This window comes from Juglans regia, chromosome 9 (genome assembly GCF_001411555.2).
Source record: "Juglans regia cultivar Chandler chromosome 9, Walnut 2.0, whole genome shotgun sequence".
In the NCBI taxonomy this organism is placed as follows: domain Eukaryota; kingdom Viridiplantae; phylum Streptophyta; class Magnoliopsida; order Fagales; family Juglandaceae; genus Juglans; species Juglans regia.
In genome coordinates, this window is record NC_049909.1 from 23,233,481 (window position 1) to 23,246,085 (window position 12,605).

At 34.0% G+C, this 12,605-nt stretch overlaps 2 protein-coding genes across 2 annotated transcripts; one reads left to right on the plus strand and one right to left on the minus strand.

Moving 5' to 3' along the window:
- Positions 1-2,704: 2,704 nt before the first annotated feature.
- On the minus strand, positions 2,705-4,539 carry LOC108993743 (NEP1-interacting protein-like 1). Its single transcript, XM_018968758.2, has 5 exons — positions 4,240-4,539; positions 3,758-3,909; positions 3,511-3,594; positions 3,247-3,411; positions 2,705-3,034 (listed from the first exon to the last, which is right to left on the minus strand). Exons 1-5 carry the CDS (start codon positions 4,403-4,405, stop codon positions 2,891-2,893), a joined length of 711 nt encoding a protein of 236 aa, XP_018824303.1. The 5' UTR covers positions 4,406-4,539; the 3' UTR covers positions 2,705-2,890.
- Positions 4,540-6,546: 2,007 nt separating this feature from the next.
- On the plus strand, positions 6,547-12,516 carry LOC108993729 (calcium-dependent protein kinase 2). The gene is made up of 8 exons (XM_018968743.2): positions 6,547-7,760; positions 8,907-9,050; positions 9,148-9,300; positions 10,165-10,280; positions 10,489-10,656; positions 10,736-10,863; positions 11,788-11,887; positions 11,970-12,516. The coding sequence occupies exons 1-8, from the start codon at positions 7,019-7,021 to the stop codon at positions 12,042-12,044; spliced, it is 1,626 nt and encodes a 541-aa protein (XP_018824288.1). The 5' UTR covers positions 6,547-7,018; the 3' UTR covers positions 12,045-12,516.
- The last annotated feature ends 89 nt before the right edge of the window (positions 12,517-12,605 follow it).

Consider the following 12,605-nt stretch of genomic DNA (forward strand, 5'->3'; position numbering starts at 1 on the left):
ATAACAAAAAAGAAGAAGACCAATTATGCCTAACGGTAGCTCCAAGTGGGAGCTGAGAGTGGTGGATGTAGCTCTGTCTTTTTTTTTTTTTTAATAAACTCATTCTTTTATTTATTAGTTAAAGGAAAAAGTTAGAGATTCCGTTGGAACTCTTGTTCTATTTTTTTTAAAGTTTTTTTTTACTTAGTTATTAAAAAGGTGTTGTTTAATAATATTATAATTTAAAAAAAAAATTAAAATGAACTAACGGAAGCTCCCAGCAAGAGCCCCAACGGTGAGTGGTTACACACCCTTAAATTGTCGTTTTAGGATTTTAGATTTCTCAATAACTTTAGAATGTCGCTCCCATTCAAATTGAAAGTAATCTATAGTTAGTTTAGATGGTGAGATGATATGAGATGATTTTAGATGAGTTGAATAAAATATTATTAGATTATTATTGTTATTTTACAATTTGAAAATTTTGAATTATTTATTATATTTTGTATAAAAATTTAGAAAAGTTATAATGATAAGATGAGATAAATGAAACCATCTTTGAATCCAAACAGGGCCTTAATCTGTAAATTAATCTTTTATGAAAAATATTTTAACTATAAAGAGACTTTATCAAAATAAATTATATGGATTGATACGATACATTAAATTGTAAAATTATTTTTACTATAAAATAATGCTAATGAATAATATGAAATCACGTCAATTTATAAATTTACTTTAATAAAAAATTTTGTGGTCGGACTTTGGAGAACTTCTTTTATATGTGTATATATATATTATTGTGAACTAATATTTTGGGTAAATACAAAATTATTTAAACCATAAAAATATCAACTAATATAATTAGAATAAAATAGGGGTGGCAAATTGTGTTTTCGGATCGTGTTCGTGTCGTGTCAATTCATGAACATTCGACTATATAGGTCAACCCAAATCCAACCCGTTAAACTAAATGTGTCAAACTTTCAAATCCTAACCTAACTCATTTAGATAACAGGTCGTGTCGTGTCATCTATTTTGACATGTTTAATAATTAATTATAAATATGTTAACATGACACGACTCATTTAAACCCATTTATTTCATGTAAATTAGTTGAACTAAAACGCATAATTCATTTGACCTGATTAACATAATTTTACATAAAGTTAAAATCTATATTTATTAATAACCACAATATCTTAAAAAATATATGTCAATATTTTTAAAATTTTAACATATAATAAAATCAATATTACAAAACCATACAGTAATAAATATGAGCAATTACAATTCCAACAATAAAAACATAAATATATTGAAAAACATCAATATTACAACTTAACAACAATAAAATTTTAATTTTGAAATAAATTTTAAATGAGACAAAACGGGTTAATTTGTGTTAAGAAGGTCGATGCGATATTGACCCATTTATAAATCGTGTCTTAACGGGTCAATCCGTTTTAACCCGAACTCGTTAAAGTCAAACTCGAATCCGCTAATTTCGTGTCGTGTTTGTATTAGATTCACGGATCGTGTCGCGTATTGCTACCTTTAATCAATAAAACTTAAAATAAAAACTAATATCTTTTTAACCAAACTAAAAAAATAAGGAGTTAATCAGTCCTCCCTTTTGCTTGATGGATTGATTAGTCTCTTAGGAGAGCGGCTAGAGCATTCTTATTAGTTTGGTCAAATTCATCTTCAAAATTTAGCCAATATCACACTTTTTTACATTTGTCTATTCTATTTAAACTCAACTCCCACATTAGATTATCCATTTACTCTCTATATAATAATAAAATATTATTAATTTAATAATTTTTTTATTTAATTTATTTTTATCACATTTTGTATATCTACCAATTAAATGTTAATAATAATTATATTCTAATTAAATTAATATTAAAAAAAATCATATTTTCAAAAGTCATTTAATGCTAATAATAAAAAATATTTGATTAAACTCATTTAAATTTCTATTGAAATTTCTTAATTACAAACTAAATAATATTTTTGCTTAGAGTAAGAAACTAATATTTTAATATTTATTTGGAGTGAGAAATTAATATTTTAATATTTGGTGAATCAATTGTGGTTCTTCATATTTGACCAACCACTGTAGTAAAAGTCTAAATTATTTTAGATTTGCCCAATTCAATGTGGGATGTTTTTTACATCAATTATGCAAATTTTAGCCAACCTCCTCATTTGGCCAAGCCAATGAAGATGCTCTTAGAGGAATGGTTGTAGTTGGCTATCCCATATTTTTAAGATTTTTCTAATTAGAGTTGTGGTTCGAATAGGGTGATTTGCCCACTTTTAATTTTTAATTATTTTTTCTTACTTTTAAATTAATTTGATTATACTAGTGTCTTTCGATATGTTTTTGAAGTCCGATAATTTTTAAAATTATTGAAGGGTATGAAATATCTATTATAGGATTTATAATAGGTCTTGATTCAAGTTTAGTTATTTTTTATTGGGTAGTGATAGGGTTGCTATCTATTTACGATCTATTTATCATTTATAGTGTTTTTATTTTTTTATCATTTTATTTTATATATTTTTTAAACATCCTTAATCATTAAAAAAAAATTAAAAAAAAATATAAATTTATTAATAGTCATTTCTTTAATCATTAAGTAAAAAAAAAATTTAAATATAAAAAAAATAATAAATAAGTAACTCTATCATTTTCTTTAAAAAAGTGAGCAGCTGATTGGCGGCCTGACAAGCTTTTGTGCTTGGTCTTGACCAATTCTCATATCCTGTAGCTGTACCTTATATATCCAATAAACACTAGAATTTTCCAGGCATCCCTCCCACCGACAACATATTGCATTTGTATTCACAATTGCTTGAAAGTTCTCACTTTTCTGATTTGGTGGTGAGGTGAAGCTCTAATTTACAATGCATGTGTGTCATCACACACACATTCTCTACACATTGGACAAGTGCCTTGTCGGCTTAGCCACTTGTCTATGCAGCCCACATGAAAGAGGTGTCCACAATTGGGAAGTTCCCTCACTGAGTTTTCATCCTTGAAATCCTGCAAATATCATCGACATCCTTTCCTTAATAATTCAGAAACACCATAACTTGCATATGTTGTTCTAGCTCCAAAATATGGGCAAATGGTTATTGAGAAAGATCCTAAATTTTCCACGAGTAGGGAGAAAAAAAATGCCATATTCGCACAAATTGTCAACATTGTTTTTAAAGTCTCTTTCATACCCTTACTTATAAGATAATTATGCTCACCTGCAAGCAAATTGAGCAGCAGAAATCATGACATGATTTGATCATCTTGCTAGAATGAAATATATGAATTGGAAGCTTTTGAATGCAGCTGTTGGATAACCCCTTGACTCCACCGATGTCATAGATATCATAAGCTTCTTGATAACTTGTTTCAAGGTTTCCGACCTGCCCAGTAGTTTTCCATTACATGAACAAATCATTGAACACCAGTTCTGCATAAATGAGTAAGCTTGTTGGAAGGATAAATAGAGATCATTTACTTACTTGCCACTGATAGGCCTTTAGCACTGCAGGACAAACCCATTCCACGAATACCTTCCCATTCATCAAACTACCTAAGAGGGCGGTCTGTCATAGTAGAATTTTCAGAACACCAACAACCATTAAAAGGACATATAATATATAGTAGCCATAACAAGGATATGGACCACAATTGACAATACTATGTTGAGCATTTTTTTCAAAATATGCTAATGCCATACTGCAAATTGATTAGTACATTAAAAATCACCTTTGACAATGACTCACAATCAGCAGCTGATTCCAGCAAATGAATGCCTGCAAAGGCCCCTGTCACTGCTCCTATCCCTGCCCCATTTAGGAACCCAGTTTCTGTGGTTTGGCCCTTGATGGCCCCAACAAATACTCCCACTATAGCACCTCCTACAAAACCGCAAAGCATTTGTGTTGCAATCAGTAACTAAGATAATGGGATTGAATTTTACAGGACTAAGCATTTGCGTGCATGATGAAGCTTAAACAGTGAGCCATAGTTCAGTTGGTGTAAAGGTGGAGCCTTGTGAATGTTTCAAACTATGTAGAACTGGATTTTGGAATGCCTTATGGCATGTACGGCTCTGAGTTCTGACCATTAGAGACTGAAGACAGACAGAACCACTTCTTGTCCTATTTTCAATGGCTACATGGTTCCTTAGCCTATTCCATGAGACCAGCATCCTAGTATAATAAAGTAGCAAAAGAGAAAGGACGTACCCAATGCAAGAATGCAGGTGAATATAACAGAAGCTACTCTCTTCATCGCTCTAGTAAAAAACCCAGTTCCAAAAACATCAATTGCAGTCTCTTTAGACCACAATGCCGCCTTTGTTATGCCAGAAAACCTCCCCTTCATTGCTGGAAAGATGCTCGAGAATGCCATGTGCTTGAATTAGTTGAAAACGGCCAAGAGCTTGCCTTTGTGAACGTGTGAAGCTCCATTTGATAGCTACCATTTATAAAGGTAAGGAAAAAGAATCGGCATTTAAGAGGGCGAGAGCCTGATGGCCCACCCACTTGCAGATACCTTTCTTAATACTTATAGTCTGCAGTATCTACAGAGGATTGCATTGGATAAGAGCGATACGCGACTGCAAAAAAAAGGGTCAGAAAGTTGAGCAACCTTGTAGAAAATGACAACTTTTTTTTTATATTTTCACTTGTGCAGTGCTGGAGAATTGCTAATTTTATATTACGATTGGGGTTTCCTTTGCCTTATACGGGACGAAATTGAAATCCAAAGTATGTTCATTCTATCATCCAAAAGATGTACAAGTTTGTAAGAACTTTCATTTTATGAAACAAAGACGATATTGCTATTAAAATTAAGTCCACGAATCAAAGAAATTGCAAGATTCACAGTAGAAGCTCAAACACCGGCAGGTCTAATTTGGGTGAAAAGTCATAGAACAAAGCTTTCATTAGCCACCTATTCTTGCTTGTTAGGAAAGAAGAAACTAGAAAGGAGGAGGCCATACATCGAGAAAACTGGAGAAACAAAAAACCAGGTGCTGCAGCTGGAGTGGTCAGTTCTGTGGGCTGAGAATTTTAATAAAAAAATTTGAAAAGATATGGGCATGCAAGTGGTGCTTTAATTGCACTAATTAAAGCAATGGGGGCTCGGCAGAAGTTGGGTTATTTTCTTTTGCCTAGTAGGGCACGTGCACGTCTTCCCCATTCATTAATATTTACCAAAAATAAATTATACAATGAGTAAGGCTGTTGTGGTGTTTTACCAGAAAATAGATTAGTATTTTGTCAAATTTATCATCAGTGTAGTGTATTCTTTTGTTTATTAATCCCATTTCTGGGTGTTTATTAACTCCTTTTTGTCATATTATGTATTTTAAGCAAACTAAGATAATGCTAAATGTGCTTTCCTTCCTCCCAAATAAGATATATAGAGTTGGATAAGCTTTTTATCAATCCAGTTCATGCAAATCTCTCTCTCTCTCTCTCTCATAAAACAAGACGAAATAAAGAAGTTGCTTGGTAGCCAGATGTTATATATTTCTTGCAAGATAAGTAAGCCATAAATGCTTCTAAAAGCCACATTTTCTTTTGAATCTTTTGCATCACATTGCCACAAAAAGAACGAAAAACAAGGACAGAAATATCGTTTGTCCCCAGATGTTAGCATCGCAGTGGCTAGCTAGCTGTTGCTTATCAGAAACAGGTATTAGTTTTTTTCTAAGACATTTAATCAAACGTGTCTTTCGCATAATCAAAACCGCGTAGGTACCATCAGTTTACAACCACCACTGCAGAAAACTTTTAATTTATCAACGGCCGTGTGAAATAATTTTCAATCTTTTGAATTTATTATCATATTTCTTCTTCAATAAGTATTACTAATTGATAATAAATGAGTTTCTAAATTTTTTAAATGTTTTATATAATTATAAATAAACTTAATATCTGGACCTTAGAGTATTTTAAACATTAAATATTAGAGGATCTTCTTTTGCCTAAAACATATACTAATATTGACCAAAAGACTCTAAAAATTTATCTAGAATTTTTTTTTTATAATATGATATCAAATAATTAATAAATAAGTGAAAATGGAATAAATAATTTTTTCAATTATTTAATAATACGTCCAAGACAACAAAATATAAAATAATGTTAATATGCCTTCTCATTTTATTTTTTTATTTTGATAGTTCATATATTTATTTATTTATTAAATGAAAATGTTAAAAATATGAAAAAAATAAATAAATTTTATTTAGACGACAATCTCAATGATAATGCTGAACGATAACTAAGCATCACTCTATGTATGGAAGTAATTGTCCTGTTTGTCGAAGGATAAAAAAAAAAGAGAAATGCTGGGCATCAGCCTATAATCGCAGCACATCTACGTGATGTTTTTTTTTTTTTAACACTTAATATATTGGTGTACGACGATTATAGGTTGATATAAATATTTTTTTTAAAAAATGAAAAAAAAAAAGAAAAGAAAAAGGAAAGCTATTTTTGATGATGGCTTTATCTGTAGAATATTCTCCCTCTCTCCATCCATTCAACAGTTCAACTATCTGAGTAGTTTCAACTTTCAACCTAACGTAATTGCAAAGTTGACCAAGTTCCAGTTTGGCCTTCTTTCGTTATACGTTGCTCCCCACTACAAAGCGGAAACTCTGATCCAGTTTTATTATCCTCCCAAGTCACACAGCCCAGAATTTGGTTCTTTTTCAGTCTCTTCGTGTCCTCTTTTCGATCGCCGTCAGGGTTTTCACCTCACCCACTTTTTCCTTGAAAATATCAATTTATAGATCAGCTCTGAAATTCCTGATCTAAAAATTCTTATCCACTTTTGTTCCGAATACTCGTATATTCTGCGGTCTTTCTGATTCTTCATCTGGGTCGTCTTATTCCTTTTCCATCCTTTCCCTGAAAGTTCAACCGAGTTTCTGATCTGAACCTTAAAGTTTATCCCTTTTCCTTAGAATTCAGCTTCATTGACTTACAAATTTGGCTATTATCATAAATGGGTATTTGCTTAAGCAAAGGCAAAGCTTCAGAACCAACATATAATGGTTATACGTCAGGAGGTGGTTCTGGTGTGCAGCACCACCAGAAAACCCATGAGCCCGTAGTTCACCAATCCAAAACCCCACCCCAACAATCGCACCAATTGCCTGAAAAGCGGGCCCAGCAGGCAGCGCCGTATGTGTTGAAGCCGTCTGTGCCGGCTCCAAGCCCAAAACCCGTCCCCAGGCCAGATGCAATTCTAGACAAAACATATGACGATGTTAAGCAGTACTACACCATTGGCAAAGAATTGGGAAGAGGTCAATTTGGGGTTACTTATCTTTGTGTTGAGAATTCAACGGGCAGGAAATATGCTTGCAAGTCTATATCCAAGAGGAAGCTTGTTCGTAAGAATGACAGGGAGGACATAAAAAGAGAGATTCAGATTATGCAGGATTTGACCGGGCAACCCAATATTGTTGAGTTTAAGGGTGCTTATGAGGATAAGCAATCAGTGCATGTTGTTATGGAGCTATGTGCCGGCGGTGAGCTTTTTGACAGAATCATTGCCAAGGGGCATTATAGTGAGAGGGCTGCTGCTTCAATATGCAGGGCAATTGTTAATGTTGTGCATATTTGTCACTTTATGGGTGTGATGCATAGGGACCTTAAACCTGAGAATTTCTTGTTATCTAGCAAGGATGAGAATGCACTTTTGAAGGCCACGGATTTTGGGTTGTCCGTTTTCATCGAAGAAGGTAAATCTCTAATTAAAGAATTCTTCGATCATGTGTTCAGGGGGTAATGATTTGAATGAGTATATTTTTTGTGGGGTTGTTAAAATGGGATTTCCTCAATAAGGCATTGAATTCTTTCTTGCCTAAAGAACAAATTATTTTCTTGCTCGGAATTTTTTTTGTAAGTATGATAATTTTATTAATGAGCAGAAGTCATTACCAAATACACCGGGGCTATACATCAGAAAAATTTGAGTAGAAAGAGAAAAGGATCGAAATTGGAAAACTTCATGATTACTGCCATCCACCGATAAAGGGATCCGAAGAAAAAAACCATTTATCTATTCCATATTCTTCTCGCAATTCTGAAACTATGAGCGTTCCTGTCCCTCCAAATGCCATGCAAAAGATAAATTGGGTCCATCTTCCAACCAAACCGATCGTGTCGGAAGAAATAGTTCCATCACCTGCCTCAGGATTGCCCAACTCAACCTCAACAGGCTGAAAACAGCTTGCTATAGAGTTTTACGTACTGTACAGTGTGTAACAAGTGATCCAATGTCTTTTCCTTAAAGTTGTCATGTTGAGGATTTTCCCCAACTCCGCCTCCCAAGCAAAGGCTCCCGTTCTCATTGGTTCTTAACTCCTCCAAATGATCTTTCATGGGAAATGAGACTGTTCGTGTGGAGACAACGTTCAGTATAACAGTTCGTCCCCCTTTGGATAAGGCCAATAACATCCTGTCTTCTATCCCTTGTCTCATTGAGGCACCAAATACGAGGGGGAAAATAATGAGTCAAGGGGTCCATCTCTCAATCACGCGCTTGTCTAATATATTCAAGTAGCCAATGATTGGACCCATTCTTAATGATGTCTCGATTTCTATTTGTGAATTGTGATCGCACTGCTACTCTGGTGACTGGTGCCCTTAAGTTGAGAGGTCTTCCAAGGTCTATAAACTTGGTTTCATGAGACTGCCTATCCCAAAAATGGTATCGTGGAAGTGAAAAAATAAGCATTTTCCTTAATAGATAAATTGTACCTCCTATTGCTGTTTTTCATATTTTTTCTTGGTGATTGAAAATATATGTTTGATTGAAAAACCAAGTATAATTTATATGTTTCTACTTGAAATTTAGATGCTTTTTATGGCTCAACTCTTTCCAGGGAAGGTGTACCGGGATATAGTTGGGAGTGCTTATTATGTTGCACCTGAAGTATTACGACGGAGATATGGGAAGGAAATAGATATTTGGAGTGCAGGAGTTATCTTGTATATATTACTCAGTGGCGTACCTCCATTTTGGGCTGGTAAAAAAAATAGATGTACTTCTTTGTGCAATGCTATTATTGTCCATGTATGCTTTTCCAGCTGGATTTTGTGACTAGTAATTAAGCTATATTGCAGAGACGGAGAAGGGGATTTTCGATGCTATTTTGCAAGGGGAAATTGACTTTGAAAGCAAGCCATGGCCATCTATTTCAGGCAGTGCCAAGGACCTGGTCCGCAAGATGCTAACACAGGACCCAAAGAAAAGGATTACTTCAACTCAGGTTCTAGGTATGCAGCTCTTTTCTGTTAAATCATTCTTCCTTTGAATCCAAGCCCTCTTGTGCATAATTTTCCTGGAGGTAACTTGACTCATTTATGTAAGATTTTCATTTTACTTTGGTAAGTCCCTTCATATGAACATAGTAGGAAGATATAGTCAGTAGAAATTCTATCTTCAAGGTTGGCTAATTTATGAGTACCGAAGTCAGCAAGCTAGTCCTTATCTGTATAATTTATCTGTAAGTGCTATATGGAGTTAGAGAATTTAGATGAGCATCAGTGAACCTTTTCAAGAGGGGCTAAGGGCCAGTCTGATATTCATGAAAGTTCATTTCTTTTTACAGATAATATGAAAATGACAAAAAAATGTGTTTGGAGCAATTTGAAAAGTTTTGTTTGTTTGTTTTGTTGTTTTCTGATTTGTTGTCTTTTTTTCTTTTTTATTTGTTTTCACAAAACTGAGTTTTTCAGTGACGGAAAGTACCCAAATGATGGGTCTAAAAAATTTCAAGTTCATTTTCCTATTTTTCAATTATAGACCAAAGAAGACCTGCCATCCATGGTTGAAAACTGAAATGATGTACGGTGACAAGACGTTTGCACAAATCAAATATGGCACCAACCGGTGTCCCCTTAAGCCATTAAACAAATTTTACTTTTCAAACTTGGTTTTATTTTGAGCGCACAAATTCAGAACATCCTTGTTGCAGTAGCAACAAAACTTTGTAACAATTCTCTTTAGTAACACCATGGACATGGTTCATATGATACAGTTTCTTGTCTTGCTGTCTTACATTTAATGATAAAAGTAGAAAATAGAAGTAGTATTGTTTTCTCTTATAACTCATGCCTAAATTTGTTCGGTTTATCTAGAGCACCCGTGGATTAGAGAAGATGGAGAAGCATCAGACAAGCCAATCGACAGTGCCGTCCTTTCCAGGATGAAGCAATTCACAGCAATGAACAAACTAAAGAAACTTGCCCTGAAGGTATGTAAATCCTGAAATCTCCATACAGACTTTAAGCTTCCATGTGATGTGCGATCATGTATATAGATGAAATTGGAACTCTATGGGAAATGGTTATTCATTTTGGAATGCTCCAGTATTCTGTAGCCCAGTTGTAAGTCCCATGCAGATATGGATCTGACTCTGCTTCCCCATCTTATAAACTAAGTAACCATGCCAATAATTATAGGTCATTGCTGAGAATCTTTCTGAAGAAGAAATCCAAGGGCTGAAGGCAATGTTTACAAACATTGATACTGACAAAAGTGGCACAATCACGTATGAAGAACTGAAGGCAGGATTGGCTCGTCTCGGCTCAAAGCTTTCAGAGGCTGAAGTACAGCAGCTCATGGAAGCTGTAGGATATTGAACCCCAGAAACTTTGCTTTTATTCTTTTTGCTTCATACTGTACTGATATTTTTGGTTTTGCAATTAGGCTGATGTGGATGGGAATGGGTCAATTGACTACATTGAATTTATCACTGCTACAATGCATAGACACAAGCTAGAAAGAGATGAACATCTTTTCAAGGCTTTTCAATATTTTGATAAGGATAATAGTGGGTAAGTCTTTTCTTTCAATCTCTAAAATCAATACACTGATACTTTGACAGCTTATTCTGCATAACTAGAGAACTGTATCGTATCGTATCATGCTTGCTTTTAAACAGTCTTACCGCAGAGCAGCTGTAGCTTTTCTTCTTTTCTACTGGATGATGAAAAAAATTATTTAATATGGTGTCTTGAGTACGTTTCCTGGGTTACTACCTGCAGGAGGTCCTTCATATTTTATCAGCTTTGAGTTCGAGATGTGGATATTTGCAACCACAAATTGACATGCATATAACTTTGATATAAATGTTAAGATATTGCATTGGATCAGATTTGGTTTGGGCATATTGACTGAACACCATCAAACTTGATAGTTTGAGGTCTCGTTTGTTTTCACAATTCCTTTCAACTCATCTAATCTAATCATTACAACTTTTTCAAATTCTCACACAAAATAAAATAAACAATTCAACTTTTTCAAATCCCAAAACAAAAATAATATTAAAAAAAATATATTCTAACAATATTTTATTCAACTTTAAATTTAATCTTAATTTATCCCATCTCATCTGCAAAAACAAACGAGACCTGACTATCTTTGCATTCAACTTTTGTTGGGGAAACACTCTTAAGGGCAGGTTTGGGGCACAAGATAAAACACAAAATTCTCATATCATCTCATCATTACACATTTTTCAAATTCTCATACAAAATATAATAAACAATTCAACTTTTTCAAATCCCAATTCAACTTTTCCAAATCCCAATACAATAATAATACTAAAACGTAATATTTTGAACACTAAAACAAAACACAAAATTCTCATCTCACCCCCCAAACCTGCCCTTAGAAGTTTAATTTGCCAGATTATGAAATGGGTTTTTCAGTAGCAAATGATTCTCTATATTGAGGTTGCTTGGGGAATTCTTTTACAGGTTTATTACTAGAGATGAACTAGAGGTTGCCATGAAAGAATATGCAATGGGTGATGATACCACGATCAAGGAAATAATATCAGAAGTTGATACAGATAATGTAAGTTTGCTTTGGAATTTTTTGCATGCAAATCACTCTCCTGCAATATGAAGCATTAGCACTCAATTTATTGGACTTACAGGATGGTAGGATCAACTACGATGAGTTCTGTACTATGATGAGAAGTGGAACCCAACAGCAAGGGAAGCTCTTCTAGATCAACAGGTGTTATTCCTGCTGAACCCAAGAGCCCCTACTGAAGGTAACATCTGTAGATTGAGGACTTGGAGCCATCTCAGATGGTGACGTCTGGTTTCATAATAATTCCTATCAAGTATAAATCTCCAATCCCAAATCATGCCAATTCAATTTGTTTTGAGTGATGCAAGGGTTGTGCATAAATAATCACAACCATCTTCATGACATTTTCCGATGTTCTGTCAATTGTGTGGGCATGTTGATGATATTTGGGGGATAGACTCGGAAGAGGACGATGTTTTTTTCCCTTTATTAGGACAGGAGGGTATGCGCATAACTACCTTATAGACAGGTTTCGATTGAAGCGGATGCTAGATGTTCTGGACATGAAGCATGGATTGTCAACATTTCTTGGCATTCAGTTCAAACCTGAATCTGAACATTTACAGAATACAAATGGCTCTAAAAGGCATCCTAAGCTGTTTGGTACAGTTCTTTCTTGGAGCATTCCATTATGAATTATTAGGTGTAAAAAAAAAAAATCCTCAACACGGAGATCAAATAAATTGACTAATTATTT